This window comes from Anguilla anguilla, chromosome 3 (assembly GCF_013347855.1).
Source record: "Anguilla anguilla isolate fAngAng1 chromosome 3, fAngAng1.pri, whole genome shotgun sequence".
Lineage (NCBI taxonomy): Eukaryota > Metazoa > Chordata > Actinopteri > Anguilliformes > Anguillidae > Anguilla > Anguilla anguilla.
Genome location: NC_049203.1, coordinates 10,424,429 through 10,448,152, shown reverse-complemented (window position 1 = coordinate 10,448,152; position 23,724 = coordinate 10,424,429). Strand labels below are relative to the sequence as shown.

At 39.5% G+C, this 23,724-nt stretch overlaps 1 protein-coding gene across 3 annotated transcripts; it reads left to right on the top strand.

Moving 5' to 3' along the window:
• Window positions 1-304: 304 nt before the first annotated feature.
• Window positions 305-23,116, top strand: LOC118222175 (Kv channel-interacting protein 1-like). Of its 3 annotated transcripts, none has more exons than XM_035407545.1 (8): window positions 305-501; window positions 15,657-15,781; window positions 16,357-16,426; window positions 17,306-17,376; window positions 18,005-18,112; window positions 18,358-18,462; window positions 18,586-18,648; window positions 20,992-23,116. In XM_035407545.1, exons 1-8 carry the CDS (start codon window positions 444-446, stop codon window positions 21,037-21,039), a joined length of 648 nt encoding a protein of 215 aa, XP_035263436.1. In that variant the 5' UTR covers window positions 305-443; the 3' UTR covers window positions 21,040-23,116. The 3 variants fall into 3 exon arrangements, with proteins under 3 accessions (XP_035263436.1, XP_035263437.1, XP_035263435.1); XM_035407544.1 differs by lacking the exon at window positions 305-501 and adding an exon at window positions 10,471-11,036 and having other exon boundaries at window positions 20,992-23,114; XM_035407546.1 differs by lacking the exons at window positions 305-501; window positions 18,586-18,648 and adding an exon at window positions 10,469-11,036.
• Window positions 23,117-23,724: the final 608 nt, after the last annotated feature.

Below are 23,724 nucleotides of genomic sequence, written 5' to 3'. Positions count from 1 at the left end.
AGTGAAACAGATAAGAGTTAGATAAAGAGAGCAGGCAGAGAGGGAGAGAGAAAAGGAAATAGAGAAAAGGAGAAGAGAGAGGGTGAGCTCAGACAAATGAGTACCTTGCACCAGAGTGGGCTTTACACTAAAATTGCATATCTCTGCACTCTGAACAAAGACAGACAATCACACACTCATATACATACACACACACACGCACACACAGACCCACGCATATTCATACACACATGCACACACAGACACGCACATATACACAGACAAAAATGCAGATAGAGACAAACACACAGGTAAAGTTAAGGTGAAAAAAATATTGACAGTCACACACACAGTCTCCATCCTTCTCTTTCTCTCCCTCCACACACAGGCAGACAGACAGACAGACAGACAGACAGACACACACACACACGCACACAGTCAAAAAGATTTGGAGTGGTGTGGAAATGGGGTTGGTGGTGGGGACTTTCTCTCTGCAGACCAAGCAAGTGAACTATCAGAAAGGTAGGACATCTTCTGTTCCATCATTATACCCAGCCTGTATAAATAGTGTCTCAGTGCATGTGCACATGCATGAAATAATCATTTGCTTGAGTGAGCATATTTTAAATGTCAATTACCTTGGAAATATGACTGCAAATTTCCAGTTTGTCTCTTTTGTGTCATTTAGATAATATTTTTTATCATCATGCACTCTTAAATGACTACACTGCCATGTTATCGCAGTGCTGTGAACTTTGACCTTACAGCATGTGTATATTTAACATTTTAATTGAGCCTGCTGTATTTCAAAAGAGCACATCAATATCTGTATTAATATTTCAAATGAAATGAGTTCATTGAATACATGTTTTGCACACATTTTTGTAAGAGAACTTAATATGGCTGCTGCAAACTTCCATACCTCTGTGTATTCCTTACCATAAGAATGTGTTTTTTAGACCATGCCCAAGAAACAAAAAAACAAATTAATTATGATTAATAAATGTATTAACCCTATCCTGAGAAGCATAGATCTAGACATTACACAGGGAATATTTGTAATTTCAGTATATAGTCAGGGGGGGTTTCTCTGAAAGTGTAGTACAAGAATTCCAGGCTCATAGAGGATAAAATATAATCAATGTTGGATTTGTTTTGGTTTTAAATAGTAGATTCTGCTTTCTCAGTAGGATTTCACAATTGTTAATTAGATTTTTCTATTACCGAAGCGAGTAAAGGGATTACATTTAATGCCTTAATATTTACTTACAATAGAAATCATCATGTAAAGGTTAGTACAGAAAGCATCAAATGAACAGGTGTCCACCCCACTACCGTACCAACACTGTAATATTCTGCCCAGACATACTTTCTTTTCAAGATTAGCATAATGGCCTTATGTAGAACACACAGACATGGGGAAACAGGCCTTTAATTAGCGCAGCTCATCATCAGATCACACAGAAAAGGTTCTGTGGTCTCAGGCTGAGAGGGAGCAGCAAGGCAGAGGGAGGTGGAAGGAGTGGGAGGGGCAAGAGAACAAAAAAAACTGAGTGAAAAAGTAAAATGAAATGGGCTGAATAAAAGCTGCAGGGCAATTTTAGAATCTAGTCCAATTACTTTATTTAAATGTATTTAGGTCCCAGTCAGTTAAGCTGTGAGAGACACAAAAAAAGAGATTAGTACCTCCCCTCTTTTCCCACCTCCTTTCTGATTTCCTCACTCGTTCCTGCATTATCTCCCATTACTTTATATGCACTTTTTCCATGTGTTTTTCAGTGTGTTCATCAATCGTGGGAATTTGTGCATGGGCTGGCCACAGCTCTGGTCTTTAAAATTGCTGACCGTCAGCTTGGTAATCATCCCGAAGACCAATTATTAAAAGCCCGTCTGAAACGGCAGGCATTGATGAGGTGGCAAAGCAGGGGGGGAGTGTGGCAGCCTGGTAGGGAAGGGGTAATTATCTTCTGCTACAGGCAAACAGATAATGATAATGAGACATTTCAAACAGATGTCTCTAATTTTCGTTTCATCCCGAGCTTCAAACAAGCCCAAACAAATTCGCTGATTAGGGGCGAGCGGGCTTTTTTTGGCACGCGTACATGTGCTTCCAGGCGCCCATGTTTGGTGCACAGAGAAGGCCATCGAGGAGAGGTAGTTGGGCTGCACTGTGGTACACAATGTCTCATTAACATTGGACTAGTTTATCCCTGGGTAGCTGTATTTATGATAGTTCAATACCCTCGGTGTTAAACCTCATCAAATTGCTTAGCCAGTTTTTTGGATATAAAAATTAACTGGGGTGAAAGAGAAGACATACCCCTTAAATATCACAAATTTTCTTCTGATATGGGTTCTGCTCCTTTTAAATGGAAACCGCAAGGAATTAAATACCTGGGGATAAACATTAGATAAGTAATTTCCTAGATAATTTAGCTTAATGAATAAGATCTCCTAAGAAGTATTCAACAAGATCTTAACAGACGTCCAGTCTTACTTTTGACATTATCGAGTAGAGCAGGCATATTGAAACTGAATATACTATATATATTCCAGTCTAAATTCTAATAGCATCACAACTATACCCACACAACTTCAACAATATTGATTGAAGAAGATGAACACTCTGTCCACATGGTTGTTGTGGAAAGGAAAAGAATTGAGAATAAATGTAAAAATGTAAAGCTGTCCATGTCACGATCTGAGGGTGGGTTAGGTGTTCCTGATGCTGTCTTATAACATAAGACGTTCTCTTTCTTGGGACTAATAAGTAAATAAAGTAACAGGAGACAGCTGGGAGTTTCTGGAACATAAAAAGTCCATCAACAAATATTTCTACAATGTGATACTCCAGCTGAATACACGGTGGGTGCTTTCCCGGAGGGAAATATAAAAAAGTTTTCCCCGATCTGCAAAAAAGGAAGTTTAATTCCTGGAAAGCAGATGGATACCAAATATCGCAAAAAAAAAAAAAAAAAAAAAAAGGATATCATGTTGAAATCCTGGTTAGATGAACCCAATACTGTTTTCCCAAATATGATTGCATTGTTATCTGAAAGCTGTAAATTTTGTTAATTCACAGTCTGTAAATTCTCCTTCTACTTAATTAGAACTGAAAACAGCAATATTAAAAATCATTTTGTCAATGCAGCCCACTCCATGCAGTGTCAGTAACATCGGCTTCTGTTGTCAATGCCTGATGTCTGTGTTTGTCTGGCTCTTCCACATGGGTATTTTTCTGACATGCGGTGCGTTCAGAAGTAGGTCACATGGTATGGCTGTCAGTATCCATACGCCATGGCCTCGTCAGTCAACATATCTCACTCCAAACTGAGCATTTGTCAGATGTTCTGGAATGACAGTGGAACAGCATTATCCACTTCGTTCAACTTGACTGGCGTCCCCATTTTTATATCGAAGTGCTGTTTTATATCGCTCCTGCAGTATTTCTGATTTTGGTAGACTTTTCTCTGGGACATTCGGACCACGGTGGCCACACATGGTGGCCCAAATACCCGATTATGGGACTTTGCTTTGGTGTCTCTTTTTTTCTTTTCATTTTCTGCCTTGTTCACAACCAACTGCATGAAAGCTTCGCTTTACTCTGAATTTTCTTGTTTCTGACCCTGCTGCAGGATGTTTACTGCATAATTTTCAATTTTTCATGTTACACAGTCAGGGGTTCTCAAACCAATATCATCTGCTTTCGTTGTCCTTGTTGTTGCCGCACATGCAGAACAGGCTTTTAATAACTGTAGTCATTTTTCAATTTATCTTGTGGTTGCGTTTTATGTTTTTGCATTTATGTAATTACTCTTAGTAAACAGTAATAATAGCAGACTTCTATCGGAAAGTCTTTTGATTCCAGGCACGCTGTATTATGCCCAATATCAGCCAATCAGCTATGTTATTAACTTCCACTGAGTTATTCAGAGTATGATCTGATATATTCATTTTAGAGCTGCAGCCTTTCTCTACATGAGCTGATCTGGTCATTCAGATGTCACTGCACTTTGGATTACAGGAATATGTGGGTCCAGGGGATGCCTCAATCAGATAATCCAGTTTTTTCATCTGGTGGCGGTGGGGGGGTGGGGTGGGTCGGGGGGTGACTTGTGCCTCTGCCTGTTGTTATCTGTTATCAGTATCCTCTATATTGATTCCATGTTGATGTGATATGAGATTAACTGTACACGCCAGTGTGTTTGGCAACTCTTGTCACTGGCATTGTTTCCCTCAGAATCCAAATGGCATCTTTTCTCTTTGTGATATTTTCGATAAGCCAGTGTTGCTGCACACTTTCCCTTTTGTGTATTGTGTAGCCATCACTAAAGGTGCACAAAATGAAATTCATGATCATGTCCATTGTATCGTGCCCACAGACAATTCCACCATACTGTGTATTGTGCAAAATGCATAAAGAAGCTTTCTATTAGTTTTTTGCAGATAATTGACGGGGAATGATGGAAAAGCTGTTTATTTGTGATTGTATACTTCGGGGCAAATGTGTGAGTCAAATGAATTTGGTGAATTACCAATGCCTTTCAGCATTTACATATTGTTATCATTCATATTACTTTATATTAATCCATATTTTTAGGTGTTATAATATGGCTACCAAAAGCCAGTGACATTGTTGATAAAGTTTTTCGATGGAGAATGGGAAAATAACTGAACTTCTGTTCTGACTAGCATGAGTAGCTCTGTTGAAGGGAATGCAAACACAAAGACAATCCCAGCATGCTTCTTAGTTTGTAGTCAATTATACTGGTTGTGCAATAGTTCTTCCTCTCTCAGGTTTCCATAGTGAAAAATCCATGCGCTTATGGGCCCAGCTGGCTTTGGATTAGCATATTTACAGCAATGTTCTCCGTGGTGATCCAAATTCTTCACTGGTGCAATGCATTATATGACAGAATATCTCAGAAGTTGTTTTGTTTGCTCTGTTCACTGAGAAAATGATTCATTTTACATTTAATGTTTTTTATTCAACATTCATTTTGTTAATATTATTTTATTTAGTATCTGTTATTTTGGCCCATGTGCATGTACATACACACACACACACACACACACACACAAGTGCACACACATGCACACACACGTACTCTCTCTCCCTCTCTCTCTCTCTCTCTCTCTCTCTCACACACACACACACACACACACACACACCTATACTGGATGAGAAGACAGCCTCCTCTGCATGTCTGTCTTTTTGTGTGTTTGGTACAGGGATCTGAAACTTTCTTTTCAGCCAGTATAACAAACCAAAAACAAGAACATCTGCGGGAAATGAAATATGAATCTGTTCCCACTTGAAAATATTTAATATAGTCATGAATACATGCGTGAGGGGCATGTGTGTCCCTCCCTGTTTCTCAGACTGTGATTGGTCGCCTTTTATGGAGCTACCAGTGCAGCACATTTCTGTTCCTCCCCCAGGAGAATGGCTAAATCTGTCTGTGTCCAAATTGGTAAGGAATAGGGTAAGGAATTCTCATTTTTTGCCCTCTTGTTTTCTGTCTGCCCAATTCCTCCATTTAAAATTTTAACTCATTTTCTCACTGCATTTTTTTTTTGTTGTGCTGCTGAAACAAACTGAGCTCCTAGGCACTGCCTATAGCACTCTCTGAGGCCATACAGAGAGGAGGGAGTGTGTGTGTGTGATTATTTTTCTCTGTGGAAAGAAGTGTGGTGCTCAAGGAATGTAAAAAAAAAGAGAAAAAAGAGGCAATATGTTTTAGATTTCAAAGGAGCCAGGGGGATGATGGAGGTAGCAGATGAAGATTCGCGAGAGAGGCAGAATTTCAAAATGGCGGAAAGGCTTGATTCAAGGCTTAAAAAAAAAAAAAAAAAAAGGTTTCTGCTCCAGAATTGAAATGATGCTCTCGTTACGAGGGAGGCCAGAGTGTGAGTGCAGGGGAGATTGTTTATCTCGGCGAGCTCAGCAAACTCCTTCATCTTGCACTGGATTAGGAGGGCTAGGACTGACAGCTCTGGGACTGCAAGTCACCAGGGTCCTCCGTACCACAGACCTTAATCTGAAAGGAACTACCAAAAAGAATATGCGTATTAGCTTTGTGACCATACATTTTTCTGCTGTTGGCACGTGGTAGCATGGGGCCCCATGCACTGCTTGCTGTAGTTAGATTTTTATATAATGTTAAATTTTAATGTTATGGTTTTCTGTCTGTGTGAAAAGTATCTTCAGGGCAGAAGGCCGTTGGCCAAAATGCTTGAATAGTTAGAGGTTTATCATACAGAATTGGTTATTGTTCCTGAATTTGATATAGTCTCATATATGTTTAAGTTGATTTAAAATATGTACCACTTTTTAGTTTTGAAGCCATAGGAAGGGAACTTGTTATAGAAAACAGAGGCATACTCAAAACAGATGTGTTAAAAACACACCTCTACAGTATGTCTAGTTAAGGACAGTCTGTTTTAAAATGTCTCACTTTGTAATACATAAACCGTATATTTGTAACACAACGGTCTGTGTTGTATATGTCTGACACAAAGTGTGTTGAAAGTAACACAAAAGTAGTGCGCTGTAACACAAAAAGGGTGTTGGTTTTTAACACATCGTTTTTGAGAGTACAGTCATTGGTAATCCCTGCATAATTATCATGTACCCTTCGGATTATGTTAAAATGGTCGACAGAATGACACAATTTCTTTGATGGTTACCACATACCAACATGTTTGAATCTTTAGACTCATCATGACTGAACAATGTACGATCTTTGGAATGTACTATATTTACAAGGACTGAATTTAAAACAGACATCAAGGGCACAGAATTATGAAGATTTATCTTGCATTTTCGTTCAAATGAGTTAACACAGGAATGCAATATGAGTCTATTTGATCTACATAATTAACCATAAAATTCCATAACCCCAGAGGGTATAGTCTTTGTGTCATTATCATGAACTGGTTTGCAGACTTAAAGCTTGTCTGTGGGGCTTAGCCACGATTCCTGCATACCATTAAAATTCATAACATTTGAAAGAGCCTTGAAAAAAAAGTGTGGGCATTTTTTTTACATTTTGAATAAAAATAAAGTAATCAAGCCTACACAATAAGTAATCAAGTAATTAAGTTGAAGTAGCCAAGCGTACGCAAAAAGAATTCACAATAAGAATTGTGTAATCAATGATGACATCCAGTTTTACATGCTTGCATTCTAGTGGTATGTTGTATGCATTAAATTGTTTAAATTTGGCTCTTTGCCTGGGTATGAAATTATTTTTCTGAAGTCCAAAGCAAATTTAAAATGGGACTACAATTTCTTCATAGTTCTAAGAAGCACAGCAATTTCGTTCCATGCCCAGATTTGCCCGTAGTCCGGAGGTATTCAGACGTATGTATGCATATTCTGCGCAAAATACCAAATAAATAAAACATGGCCAAAATAATGAATTTAACTGTGCTGATTACATGCTTTGCAATATGGTCACGGTCATCGTTACTTTAACTCAGCAGAACAAGAAAACGAAAACCTGAGGCACTGGGAATAATTCTTTCAGCATGAGCGTGCAAGCAAAGGCACACATTTGGCGGGGACATGCGTAGGTGCTTCTAAAAAATTAAGCTCTTAAAATGCTCTGGGACCAGCTGCACTGGGCAGGAGCAAGACGAGCACAGAAGCGATGAACTGAAATGCAGACAGCCACTCGAGGTCTGACTGAAATGGCTCACATGCAGCAAAGGAAGGTCAGTTGAAAAGGGAACATCTGTCTTCAATCTGTCTTCAGTTCATACCACATCCCTCTTTCTTTTAGTCAAAAAAAACAAACTGGTTTATAGGAAAGACGCAGACATGGTACCTTACTGCCAAAACAGGTACATAATTAGAATTAAACAAAAATTAAACATGTAACAGAGAGAAAAGAAAAGGGGGGAAATTTAATATAAAGCAAATAGTAGAAAACATAATTGTACATTAGAAAATAAAACCTTAACAATGACATCCAGTCAGCAATATTAATGATAAAATAATACAATTATACATATTGTGCTCTGTTTGCATCCTTTATAGTGAAATCAAGCATAGGTTGATAAAACCACAGCCAGATTAATCACATGTCCATCACTCAATACGTTGGCTGATAAAGTTTTGCTGCTGTTCCTTTAAGCTTCCAACGATGAATCAACAACACTTGAGTGCTTTTTCCCAAAGTGTTTACGAGTTTGTAGCAAAGTTTTGCATCAAATTACACTTAACTCATTTAGCTCTCTTTCACTTTTATCTTAAATCCCTAACATTTCTTTCCTTTCTACTTTTCTCTTAAACTCCCCATTTGCTTTTGTTCCTCTGTCCTCTTTTTTCACGCCCTCGTTTCCCCTTCTCCCTCCTCTTCCATATCCCTCTGTCATGTCCATTTTCCCACCTCATTCCACCGTCTGACCATTGTGGAATTACACCCACGAAACTCTCCAAATTGGCTTTATCCAGCGGCAGACTGGCCTAGATTGTCTCTTATCAGGAGAAGGCAACTGCTGCAAATGTCGTCTCATCACTCCCTGGTGACCGGGGCAGTGTTAGGCATGGAAATTGGATTCTGATGGCCAGGGGCACTTAAAGACATGGAGGATACAGGCCAAAGGAATCCTGTTCTGTTGGCCTTGGGTACTACAGTGACACCTTCAGAATCAATGTGTGGGCTCTAATTTGTCAGTTGTCCTTGTCTGAAGTAGGCACAATTCACAGACCACGCTCTGAAAGCGGTTCAGGCATCATAATTTGATGTTAAAACCTGATGAGAGTTTTATTGGTTTGTGATTGGCAATTCCACGATTTTTGTGTTACCCATAGTGGAAAGTGTCACAGGCGGGTACAAAATCCAGCTGTGAGACAGGAGTGTGCAGAATGCACACAGCTGTGGAAAGTGGCAGTTTCACAGACCACAATCATGTGAAAGAATTCAAATATGGAAGCCAAAGTCTCCTTGGAGCCCTTGGGACATAAAGCCAGGGGCCGTACTCAACACACCGGAAGACCCAAACACAACACAACCAAGCCCTATACCCAATACACCCAAGACACCCTGGGGTCATATCCAAAGCTGTCACTTTATATAGAAACAAAACTACTAAAGTACTGCTATTGTAGCTTAAAGCTATGAGGTGTGTTAAAGCTTTTTTTAAGTGCGGTCTATGAAGTGCATGCTTTCAGTAAGTTTGTTTTCTTTTAGATTTTGTGTTGCAGTTTTAGTGTGACAGTGCACGCAGATTGAGATTTTTATTCTAAAGGATGGATGATTATATGACTCAATACTGAAGCTAATAACTGAAACGTTAATGATGCCCCTTAACCTCAAAGATCTGTTTTCATACTTTAAGCCAATCCATCTCAACGGCACATATCTGATATCACTGCAGCTATAATTTAAGGCTCGGCAATTATAAATCAGGTCTACAGCTGTCTGATACTTATTTGCCATTGTGTAGAGAGGATGTGTAATGCATAATCTTTTTCAGTGTGATAATGAATAGCATTCAAAATACATGTTCCTATTGTATTTGTAAAGGCATTTACCAGAACCATAGTTATTTAAACTTGGTTGTTGGTGTTATAATAGATCATTAAATCAATACTGTTCTCAATCTTCCATGATTTACAGTAGCTACAACCTCAGATTTATGATGCCAGTGGCAAATGGCATTTCTGTTAAATTGCACAAGCAAACAGTAATTGCATTATTCACTAATGGTGGCTTTGTATGTTATATTAGATTAATTATATATTACATTTTGCAATTCATTCGTAAACATTATTGAAATATTTTTCAAAATCGTATTTTGTTTTGATGGAAACCGGAGGCAAGATTTGAGTTCATTATAGTGCACTTCCCCTGAGCTATTTATGATGTCATGTTTGCATTACATAAGCTTCCGACAATATTTCAGAACATAACAAGCTGAATAATTACTTTATGTTTGGGTAAGGGTTTTATCAATTTAATAATTTATTAGAACAATAAACGAGATACAATTTAAAAAATGAGAAGAATGATAATAAGATAAATGTACTTACAGCATTTTGTTCATTTTATTTTTTAAATGTATGCTGAATTGATTTGACAGTGTTGCACAGAGATATGTCTGCTAATAATCAGCAGACAACAAGCACAGCAATATTATACAGCAATTATAAATGATGATAATGATGATGATGATGATGATGACGATGATGATATTGTTGTTGTTGTGACAACTGCATTTACGCTATCGATAGACACTGGTCTTGTGGCCATGCTGAAATAAAACCAACACATTGAAAAGTGTAAAATCAACACTGCTTTGACTTGGACAGCATCACCACATCCTCTGTGCCAGACTCCTCTGTAGTCACGCCAGCACTATGATTATTTCTATTTGAGAGAATTTTTAATGAGAGGCTACTTCCTTTTCATACTGGAACAGAAGCGGGAACTGATGAGAATTTCATCGCTGTTAATCACTTATAGTTTCACATCACGGAGAGGGCGTTCACCTCCACTTAAACGCGGGCTTATTCGGTGCCCCACATCATTTGACCAATTAAAGCACAATTTGAACTCAAATGTGAGAGGAGAGGGAGAGGAGACGGAACCAGTCAGACAGTGAAAGAGCAGAATGAATGTGGAATGAAGTGCTTATGGCCATCATTGAAGGAGGGTTCTGACGAGCTGTATGAATGAGAGGGAGAAGAAGAAGGGGGCGGGGGGCAGAAAAGAGGAGGAGTGAAATGTAATGCACATCTCACACAGAGGCAGGAGCAGCACTAGATGGGTTTAAAGAAAGGGTTTAGGGTAAAAAAAATCCTGTCTAAAAGGTGAGTGAAAGAAGCCAGAAGGGAAGAAACAGAAAGAGAGATAGAGAGAGCGCAAGTTTGAGAGAGAGAAAGAGAGAGAGAGAGAGAGAGAGAGAGAGAGGGTCCTGCTGTTCACACACGTGCGTTCGGATTGCCATACAAGCCACGAGAAGCTGGTTTCCACCGCAAAGGGACAACATGGGCGCAGTGGTGGGGACGCTGACCATGCAGACCAAGCAGAGAGCTATGTCCAGAGGTAGGTCCTCATAACCCCACATGCAAGCATGCATGCAGACACACAGACACAAACATGCGTGCATGCATGCACACACACACACACACACACACACACTATGCCCTTGCGCAGACTGATCCATGCAGACCTGCACCCCAACTGGTTGACTCACCTGCACTTAAAGCTAAATGCCTGCTGACAGACAGACAGAGAAGGCTGCTGTGGACTAACCGGTGTGTAGGCTTAGAGCCAGGAAGACTACTTACACGGTCTGAGGGCAAAGGTGTGCATCTTGACTGCAGCTGCATCTTGGGTGCCATCCCATCCCGAACTCCAGTGATCTCACTTGAGAAAAAAACCAAGTCGTGGCATTTTCACGGTTTTGACATTTTAATGCTTTTGTGTTTTTCCTCGCATGCCTTGTTATGGACGTAATATGTTTCAATTCAGGATTTGTGTTTTTTGTGTTTTGGTTAGCATAATTAGCAATAGCTCTTTATTGATGTTACATATACCTGCTGGTCTAGGAATGCTATTAGCTAGATTTGGCACTTTTGCTCATATAAATCAAGTGACTGCACTAATCCCCTTCTACATAATATTTTGTGCTTTAAAGATCGTTCACAAAGTGAATGTAATGTAAATATAATATAAAGAATAGAGTGTGTGTGTGTATGTGTGTGTGTCTGTGTGTGTATGTGTGTGCATGCATGCGCATGTGCGTCTTTATAATGGAGTTTATGTTTAGGCTTATAAATCTATATTGTAAATTGATTCTATGCCGAATGTGTTAAAAACATCCCTTGTTTCCACCATTATCTGTACATGCTTCATCATATTTCTGGAAACTTGGGACAATATTGTACACACATATAGGCAATTTCACAGGTTTAATGAATATTATTCCGCTGATGCAATAAATCCTCTTTATTGTGCTATCATATAAAATTCATACAGTTGCCCTGCTCTGAAACCTTTAAAATATAAAAATAAACTAAACTGTAATCACACAAAACACGAATAAGTGTGGTTGCAGTGTTCAAGAGAGCAATTCAATAACGAACAAATATCTAGCAGTGTATCTATCTAGAAACAAAAACTATGCCAAGCAACGTAGGGGAGGGCGGGGAAATAGCAGTTTTCATATTTGGCTCAGTTCTGAAAATATTACTGGAGACAGATGAATCATTTTTTAATACAAACAACCAACATCCATTGGCTATGATTAAACGCCACAATTAAATTTCTGGGACATAACATTCATTAGAAATCTTACCAAAAGTATTATGAGTGAAATGTTACTTTTAACCCCAAGGTTGGGGTAAAAACTAACGTGGCATGGGGTACACCTAACAGCTTTAAAAGTTAACACAAAATAAGGCAGTTCATTACAATTCCATATTGTATGATACAAACAGTCTTTAACTTATTTTTTGATTACATTTATATGTTTTCCATGTTTTCCATCACAAGACTGGGGGGGTTGCCACTTTTGCCTGGCTAGCAATCCAAGCAAGCTAATACGTTATATCAAAATTATGCAATCTGTTAGTGACCAAATGACTGTTTATGTTTACATACATTTGGATTCTTTGACATACACACAGTACAGTAGCCGAACAGTACTTCCGGTAAAAGAATTTTGCATTTTTAATCTTAAATATGTCCTTCAAGCTCGATGCATCTACCTAAAAAGTCTGTGTCACCTTTCTCTCCCCCAATATACAGTAAGGGCCAATCACATAAGCAACATATGTATGTCTGCAGTGATAACTGGGACAAATCACAGGCCATTAAGTAAGGCCTAACAAATTCACTTTAACTGCAAACATTTGCCTGGCCTTTAGCTGTTGAGAAAATTATTCTAATGAACAACAACTCTTATCCACCTCACAAACCCATTTCATTGGAAGACCCAATAAATGGCTTGTGTACACCCTTAGGTTTTCGCTCTATGAACTACTGAAAGACTCACTCCGCATAGTAATGAATCCTGGAGGCAGTCCTTCAATTAACTATAGTTTAATGCAGAAGATGGGTCTTACTCCACATAATGCTGTAGACCGTTTCACTCTATACAAAATAGTTAATTCTTGGACATTGTGCTCTACACAGGAATAAATACTAAAGGCAACCTGGCACAGTGTCATTTCACATTGTCATTACATTGCAGACTCAGATTCAATAGGCAGCTAATTTTGGAAGTGACATCACTTCACATTCTATACTGTAAGAATGGTTACTGGAGGCAGTCTCGCTTAATGCAGAAGTTTTTAGTGGAGACGGTTGGCATTCTGCAAAAGTTCTAAAACAATCCCAATCCCACTGCTCATAACACAGTCTCACTCCACAAAGTATTAAATAATGGAGGGAGTTCTCCTGGGGCCCCTAGCTATGAGAAATACCCCCTACCTCTCCTCCTATCAGATCCGTAAGCTGTTCCTTATATATGTTGCATGGAATAAGCGAACCTTCACATTTATCCATTACACAGGTCCATTGGGAGAGTGGCGGGCAGGGCCGTTTATTTATTTTCTTAATTAGATGGGCTAATTAGTCCAGATGTGTCCACCAGACCACGTTAAAATGGCAATATCATTCAGTATGGACACATTAGATTCACACTGTCCCTGTGAATCATCCTTCTGAGAATGTATGAGAAAAAAATAAGCAGATGAAAGTCATTATAATGGAGTATATCGGAAACATTACAGCAGGACAGAGATTAGGTGAATGCTGGGATCCAATTTTGGAATGTATTTTGTTGGTACTGAATAGATCATAATGGGGGGGTTTGCAGTGCTATTAGTCATCTGCGATAGACCTTGCTTATTCTTTGTTCATTTCCCAGTAATCACCACAAAGGAAAAGCCATTTTTGCAGCTTGAGTACATCTGAATTATTTGGAGGAGATGATAAAACCTTTTCATCTGTAACATTTCCATTATTTTGCTTCGTACTCTTGCAGATGGGCAACAGTGTATTTTGTCAGACGGTTGCGTTAAAGACATTCAGTGTATTCAGTCGCTCAGTACATTGATATGCTTGGTAGCTTGGAGCACTGGGCTGATTCTGTGGACCGCGGAGGTGTCTCCTCTCTCTTTTGGAGAGCGTGTTCCCCCTACGGCGCCGTCCTGAAACCCATCTCTGTAATCCACTTCAGCATAATCCTCGGCAGCAAGATGAACATTAGCCTTGTCCACATTAGCATAATCTTCATTAGCATAACAGTGATGAGCACTGTGCTAAGCGCTTCCCACATTCGCAGCACTTTGAAGGTGGATCAGCACCAGAACATACTGATCGCACATTTGCCTGAAATCCCTGTGCTTTGAGGCTACACTGAATATACCAACAGACTGACACTATGCTGCATAGGCATAGGTTTCATTTCAGCTTTGGGGGAAACAGGAGACAATTCATTTAAAAGAAAATTTTGGAGGTGGCATGTCTCCCTGCGTCTCCCCAAACCTACATGTGTGGTATTCTGATGTAGAACATGCTGACACACACTGGACACAGACTCCACACAGATGCTGAACAAACCTGGCACATGGATACCGAACCCACTTACTCTGAACACACTTGACGCACTGACGCCAAAGTTGTTCACACACTGAAATACAATGTAATAAAATGCTGGAGATCGACAACCCTGCAGCCTCTCTGAGTCCTGTTAGAAGATCATTGAGAGATCTACTGTAGGGGTAGAGGAGAGGCAGGAATGGGATAGGGGAGAGGAGAGCAGGGGACTTAACATGGACAGTAAAATCACAGGAGAAACTGGGAAGGAAGATGAATGGACTGAAGAGGGAGTGGAAAGGCTATAAGAGCAACAGCAGAAGGTCAGAGGAAGGAAGCTGAGGGATGAGGTCACGCCACTCCAGCTGGTTTGATGGACAGCTGGAGTGAAAGATCTGAGACCGCAGAGCACAGCAGCCTCATTGTTTTACTCATTCATGGCTTTTTCCTGCGGCGTTCTGTCACTCAACAGTTTCTCCTCTGGCCTGCTGGATCAAGCTGTGGTTTGTGCTTTCTGTACTTGGATCCGTGTTGTTTAATGCCACCCAGTGGTGTAAGGGCTTCAATGCACTCGCATGTAAATTTATTTTCATGACACGCTTGGTATTTCTGTAGTCACACTATTAACTGCTGATCTAAGGACCTGGATGGACTCTGCTTCACACTTGAGCTTGTGATTTGTTTTTGAAAGGTTTTGAAAACATGCCTTCTAGTGTAAATCCCAGTACAGGAAATTCTTGCTTTCAGTGGGGGGTATGGTTTTGGGCAGCCATTCTCAAATTCAGTCATGGGCCCCACTACGTATGTTGGTTTTTCAGATTCTACTTGTTCGCATTTATTTTTATGTTGGAAATATTAATTTTAGACAAACATTTTAGTTTCAGTGACTAGGAATTAGAACCTTGCCAATTTCACCCTTCAGTCTGTAATCAGTTGAAATAACCACTTTCTAAAGGAACCATTTTCCATACAGAAGATGAAAGCATTAACTGATTAATAGCCCTAGGATCTGAATATGGAAGTGACAGCACACTATAATATACAGAGTCTGTGAAGACTTAAAGATCATCTCTCTCTGTCTCTCTTTCTCTCTCTTTCTCTCTCTCCCTCTTTCTGTAGATAAGATAGATGATGAGTTGGAAATTACCATGGTGTGTCATCGACCAGAAGGGCTGGATAAACTCGAAGCTCAGACCAACTTCACCAAAAGAGAGCTGAAAGGACTGTACCGTGGCTTCAAGAATGTTAGCGCACCTTTTTCCTCTCTTTGTTTTCCCCTTCTCTCTCTACCGTCTCTTTCCCACTAGCCAGATAATCTGACCATAGTCTTCGAGACAACATGCATGCAAATGAGGCTTATATAAACACCCCACTCTCCATTGACAATAAAAACAAGAGGTTACATGAGAGAGAAGATTGAGATTCTGCACTATATGACCTCATTTTGGGGGTTTCAGGGGGCCAAAGCTGCTGTAGGAACTCAACGTGTCGCTCAGTTCTCTGGGTGATTGTGAGAAGGTTGGGTGATGTCCCTTAAGTTTTTACTGTAACACAGATCTTGTCTCAGAACTGCAGAAATTTTGGGTATGCCTGTATGTAAGGCTGCCAAGTGTACAATACACAGCAGTGCATTGTGTTAAAATGAACACTGATAGAATCCATCTGTTTCCTAGGGACTCATACAGACACGGTTAGCATTGAATTAACGCTGAATAATTTATTGTAAATGACACTGGTAATGGTTCCTCCTGACATCCTGCCATACCACCCAAACAGTTTTGCAATGTTCTGCTTACCTGAGCAATGTGCCTCTCCTCAGGAGTGTCCAAGTGGAGCAGTTAATGAGGAGACATTTAAACAGATATATGCACAGTTCTTCCCCCATGGAGGTAAATTCAAATTTATTAAGTGTCTGTGAGTGTGCGCGTGTGTGGTGTGCGTTTGTGTGTGTGTGTGTGTGTGTGCATGTTTGTGCGTGTGTGGATGCATTGTTGTATCCATGTGCAAAGGAAGCTCTTCTAGGTGTGTACATCTGATATGTATGTCTTTGGGTTACAACATGTTTTATCTTCCCCAGTGAAAAGGCCTTCGAAGAAACAGGTGGATGGATACATATCAGTCAACAAATACTGATTTACAGTATTGTCTGTATAGTAGTAGTGTGTCTGTGTCTGTATATGGAAATTACAGTGACATTTTTCCATTGAACAGGAACAATTTATCACAACAATATTTTTTTTAAATCTTAGTCTTTTTGTAGAAAATAGAAAACCCAGGAAATGTGAATTCTTTAACAACAGAATGTCAGGGTCCAGTTGATCTAAATTGCATCTCAACTGACTGGCATCTTGTGAAGTGAGTTGGAAATGTAATGATGCTAGGCCTGCACATCTATTTCACACATATGGCAAAATAACTCTTAAAATGCTGAGTGTGATTTGGGTTCACTGGCTTCTGTTGAAATGGGACATATAATTCTGTCACAGAATGCAAGCACACAGGATGGTTTTTCTGTTACAGGGACTAAACCCCTGAGTTTGAGTGATAATGTTAGTATGTTCCTGGCTTTTTGGCCAGTTTTGTGCTAGCATGTGTTTGTGTGTGCTAGCATTTGTGTGTTTGTCTTATGAATAGGCTATTTGTTTTAGACATGCATGTCATTTTACTTAAGCATTAAGGAACCTGAATGTGAATGACGCACTGTATGTTTCAAAATGCAGTTTATCCCACTGCACAGTTTTTCCTGATTTCGCTCTGTTTCTCTCCAGATGCCAGCACCTATGCACACTATCTGTTCAATGCTTTCGATTCTACGCAAAACGGCTCTATTAAGTTTGAGGTAAACACTTAATAATTCACAGACCCTAGGCATAGCCATGCTCATAGCTCATACAATGTTGTTCGTACCATATATTTTTTTTTAAATGTCAGAAAAACTGTTAGAGATTTAAAATGAGCTGTCCTATACCTCCCCAAACTTCCTGCCACTGTACTTTTCAGCCTCCCACCCTTACTGCTGCAAAAAAATCTCCAGCAGCTTTGGTTTTCTGCTTGACACATTTAATGGTTATACTACCTGCAGCCTATAACATTACTGTAACACCCAAGGCATTTCATCTAAGTAAATTTGAACAAATTTACTTAGATGTGTGTGTTCTTTCTATGCATTCGTGTATTTCTGCATTATTTTGTTTTCTTTTTCTGTCGTGTCATCTCCTTTTAATATCCTGAGCCAACGTATTTATAATTTGTTGCTTTGAGGGCCTCAATGTAGTGTATGACTACGAAATCCATCATTATAATTTAATAAATACAACGGGAACATGGATTCAGCATTTGCTTCAACAAATGTGTCTACAGTGGCTAATGTACCAGGATGTTTCTCACACTATCAAGACCACAGGGTTCTTCTCCCTTTCTTCCCCCAACAAACTCTTTGTTTCTCTCTCTCCCCCTCTCCTCCTCAGGACTTTGTGACGGCTCTGTCCGTCCTGCTGCGAGGCTCAGTAAGAGAGAAGCTGGAATGGACTTTCAACCTGTACGACATTAACAAAGACGGCCACATCAACAAGGAGGTGTGCGCAAGCTCGTGTTGCGTTAATGTTTGTCTTCATTATATTCCTGAGCATTGACATTGCTGTGATTTTTAACAGCCTGTGTATTAGTGGATTTGTTTACTGAAGTATATGCATAATATATCAATATTGGTGTAACATACCAATATTTCACAACAACTTTTCATATGGTGTGTGTGAGTATGTGTGTGTCGGTGTGCATTTTATGGATGTTAACGTATTTGCCTGTGTTTTGTATGTTACAGGAGATGACACACATTGTCAAAGCCATTTATGACATGATGGGGAAATACACCTACCCTGCCTTGAAAGTAGAAGTCCCTAGACAGCATGTGGAGGCCTTCTTCCAGGTCAGTGACGCCGCTAAGCTCTCTCAAATGGGAACATTTGCACAAATGCAATGCCTTAGTGAGAACAGACCTTTTGGACATACAGTATTATAGGGCTGAAAAGAATCTTGCTCTCTCCCACAGAAAATGGACAAGAATAAAGATGGAGTCGTCACTTTGGAAGAATTCATTTTATCATGCCAGGAAGTATGTTACCATTATGCCTCTTACTCCCCCCTCCCCCATCTGCTTTTTATGTTTTCATCCAGTTGACTTCTCTTGGCCTGCATCAGTTTCCATCCACCTGGTCATCCATAGACATCTGGTCTTGTTGGAGAAATTCACCACTCAGCTAAAAATTGATAAGCATTTCTGACCTTGAAAGTGCTTAGGCTCAGGCTCGTGACTCCTGACATGTCCTGAAACAATGACCACGTAGGGTCAAACATGCTGTGTTAACTCTAGAACAGACAGCCCTGTTGCCTATTTCACAGCTTTCCTTGAAGACTGAAAAGAGCCTGTCGGTCTGTAGCAGTCCTATCTGATTTATTTTATCTGCCCAATTTCATCCAAAATATGTGCAAATGCATTTTATTTTTGGAAGCTCTCAGTAATATATGATTTATGAAGTACAAGCTAATGTATTTTAAATAAGGTACAAAATGTGATCATTTATGTAACTGGCACTCAATAATGCCAGAAGTGTGGCATTCAAAAATGTCTGAATTTTTTTTTTCACCCTTGAGGCCTTCAGCAAGCATGGCTGCCAAACCAATGTGGGGTACCCCTGTCAGAACCACTTGGGGCTTGCTTAACACTGTTCATTTCATACTGAGTTTGCAGACCCCTTATTACATCAGTGAGTGAAGCAGTGAAAGTTGGCCAGGAAATGCCAATCTCAACTAAGCCAAGAAACATCCTGGACTCCCCTATATTGTTAGGAAATAATAATTTATTATTATTTTTTTGGTCACACTAGAGGCTTTATCTGTTCGTTTTCTAAGTAAACGGGTTTCTTTGACAACAAAAGCGCATTCGCACTCATTCATACCCTCTCAAATCTAACATAGCAGCACTCAGGTCATTACATCAGATCTCCCAGCTCTTGTCCTGGCACGGGGGATTTTTATCCCCTCCCACGCGAAGCCACAGAGCAATTCATCATCCGCGCACGCTGCTGAGAAAAGCAAGCGGTTGTTCAGCAAGTGATCCATTAAGAGTTGAAAGGTTTCTGGCATTTCGTGTGGCCCAATGAGACACAGGGGCATTACTGTCCCATTACGGTGAGCGATGTTAAGTGAATTTGGGCTGATGGTGATTGAGTGCTTCATTTTACTCTTGCCTTCTTCTGGGGAGTCTGCGCTCCTTGCCGGTGTTTTCGTTTCCTTCTGTTTGACAATAAAATATTGACAAGGTGTCCCCCTGCTTTTAATTATTATGATTTTTATTTCAGAGTAAAACCTACCCACTGCTCTACTTATAGTTACTACACATTATATCACATGCTTGGCTGTTTACTATGCTCAGGTAGGCTTTATCACTGTGAATAGAACCATATTAGCATTTCTAAGCAAATTTCAAAATTTAAGAAAATCCATCTGCACTGAGCACACATTTTTTGTGTGTGTGTTTTGCATTGTTCTGAAGCACATTGAGTTCCCTGTGCATGAAATGAGCGATTTAAATAAAGTTTGACTTTTGACTTGGCATTGTGCGAAAAATAGATTGCTGGATAAAAACTATGTCTGATTTATCAAAAGCTGACCAAAGCTATGGGTGCAATCTGCTAAATGGTTTTTCCTTAATACTCATGGTCATTTTCTGCAGTCTTTATTAAACCCACCAAAGGGGCGCATATCTGATGCTTTGACCAAGGTCAAGTGACTGCAAGGTCGGCTAATTAAAAAAACATGTGCAAATATCACGGGGTGCAGACGTTTAATTAATTTATAAAGCTAAACTCAATGTTCTATGCACCACTTAATTAATTTCAAGGTTGTGGATGTTTCCCCATATGTCACACCCTGGGTTCCCTCTGCTAATCCCCAATACTGCACATTAAAAAATATTAAATTACCATTTACCTCATGTCACAAATTCTGTCAGAAATTAATTATGGACGAAATTACCTTGTTCTTCATAGGATACTAAGATATTATAATATATTGTAATAAGTAGATCTGTTCTATGATTTTAGGTCATTGATACATTTAATGAATTTAATGCAATGCTTTCTTCCTCATTTGTAAAATACAGGAATTATCTGCAAATCATCTGCCAAATATGCTAATGCCTGTCTGAACGTATGGAATATGTATGAAGCATAAAATATCGAATTATGAATTTTGTTGGAATTCTTCTTCCATCCTTAGAACCCTTACCCCTTTTTTCTCTCTTCTTCCTTTGACTGTCCCCACTGTCTTCCTGTCTTTATATGAACCAAATAACTACTAATATGACACAAGAACCGATTACAGTAATATACTTCAATATAGGAGCTATTGTGTGTTGTAACAGGTCTTAGCACAGACTTTCATTTCTCTCCTCCAGGATGAAAACATCATGCAGTCCCTACGGCTGTTTGAGAACGTAATGTAAAGAGAAGAGTAAAGAGAGAGAGACGAGTGGGCAGAGGAGATTCAACGGAAGGACACTAATGGACACACTACTGCCTACACCCTGAACAACTTTTATAATGTGGACCTGTCTTTATATTTACAAACGACCGCACTCCTTGTAAACGCACTGGTACAGCTCCTCATTGCCTCCCTTCTCTGTCCTCTGTGTCTGCAGCCACCCCTGGTCCCCACATATAAGGGCGATACAAGTGGCAGCAGTGGTTAGGAACCTGGGCTAGTAACCCTAAAGGTTCAGGTTTGATTCCCCTAGGGCACTGTTGTTGTACGCTCCAGCAACTTACTTCATCTAAATTGCTTTGGTACATATCCAGCTGTATGAAAGGACACTGTGAAAATGTAAATTTGTTGTAAGTTGCTCTGGATACAGTAAGTGTGTAATAGGCTGCATGTCAACCATGAAAAGGATACTCAGCTGTGAACTACATATTGCCGTTAATTTGTGTGAATTGAACAGGGGTGCATGCAGATACATAGCCCCATTATGATCATAATGGGAAAAAAAGATGCTTAATCATAAGAATGCATGTTAAAGATAGCATACCAGGGGCCTCATTTGATGGCATCTATTTAAGACATGATTATGATCATAAATGTTGTATGTGAAGTTTATACTAGGAGGTAGCCTATGTTCATTTCCTGCTGGTTATCTGCTGCAAGTTTGAGGGCTAGGTGTTAATCCCCAAAGTGGGCTGTGTTTGCACTTTAAGAATACCATTTAATAATAAACAATTTCAGGCATGAAAAGTGTGAGAAATGTTGAAATGCGGCCTTATTTAGCAAAACAGGGCTGTTATTGGCTAACTTTGCAAGCAGGAGTAACGGTGAAGCACGCTCACGTCAGTTCTGTATCACGTAGGATTTATATATTGCAGGTACGTAAGACGCAGAGGCACCGCTTTAAACCAACGTAAGCGACTTTTCTCGGTCACAGTTATTTTAATGAGTGAAGCGTAATTTGGGAAATAATCTTGAGATGACATGATCTTAGTTTTAAATCCAAAAACATTATAAATTAGGCCCTAGATCTTCATTAAGACCATGTGGATTAACGGTCTTTAAATGAAAAATCCACCTACTTTAATAGACCATCAACATTTGTGCCCAACCAGACTGCATGCATTGTTGCTGGGAATACCCCATATACATTTCTATTGATATCATTGCAGTGGGAAACAAATATTCATTCTTCAATTGACATTTTTTTTAATGATTATAAATATAATTTTATTATCATGACGTTGAGTGTACAGTTTGTGTTTTATTTATATTGATTATATTATATTATTTATTTATATTTTAGTGCACAGTGGTAATGCCTCCCCACTCTTCTCAGGTGTACAGTTACTATAACTTACAGTTACTATATACTACCTGTTGTTCAGAGTGACTTAACTCATTGGATGATGTCGTAGAGATCCAGCCTGTGCTCTGCAGTGTCTTTTTGAAAATGTTTTCTTGTTGAAAAGCTGCTATCGCCCCCCCCCCCCCCCCAAAAGAAAACATCCTGATGACCCGGTTCTCTATCCAGACTTTGCTTTTTTGTTACAATAATAAACAAATTCAGTTTAGCATAAAACATAGCCTTTTCCTGGCATGTAGTGTACTATTCACTGACTGTCCTAATGGAATTTAAATTCTCTTGTCAAGATGTTCTATAAAAAACACTGAAACAAACTTTTTAGTGAACGAATCATGTCTGGAATATTTATTTATGCATTTGTTTATTTGCTGTCTGTATGGGTGAGCTGAGTTTATGGAAGCAGACAGTATTCAGCGCTTGTGACTTGTGCTTCCAGTCAGTTAAGTGTATTAAAGCAGACAGCCATGCCCGAGGCTCTCTGCGGCTAAGGTGTCTGCTTTCCAGCGCGTTTCACAGATCTGGAACAGTTTCACGGAACCGACGCACACTGTACATCTAACGCATATCTCAAAGTGTGTGTGTTGCGAAGCACTTGAAAAGAGCCATCCTGTTGAGTTCTACCCAGTACCTGTACCGCTTCTGTTGTCACTGTTGGTGTTATTGCCCCCCCCCCCCCCCCCCCCCCCCCCAAAAAAAAAAACCCTTGACTGGAAGAATAAGGCCCAGGATGCAATGTGCTCACGAGATGATTGAAGTGTAAATTAAGTTTTAAATTATTTTCATGTGCATTATGATGTGTTCTTTATGCCCAGTGCTGGTTCTTGACATTTACAAGGTTGCAAAATAGAATTCTATTTTCCATTGTCCATTTCAGGCACATTCATTTATATTTAATTCTGTGAGAAAGTTTTTTTCTTGGTAATTGGTTACCCCATCCTTCCCACATAGTCTTGTAGTCTTTAGAAATGCTTTGTTCGTACTGAATATACTTACAGTCATTGCTGTATGTTAAACTTAAAAGCTTGTTCACGTGGTACAAGAATCAGAATCATTCGTTTAATTTTGATTCTAACTCTCCAATCACATGCACGCAGTCACTTCATATACAAAAAATGAAAATACACAGAATTGGAGCTCCATGTCAAAACAAAAAAAATTAAAAATTGGACCAAATCTATAAAAAGATTAAACAAGTAAAACTTTGCTGTGGTGAATTTGTAAAACAACAAATTCTTAGTGAAAGTTACTTCTACATTTCTGTCTGTTCCCACCCTGTTTCTCCCA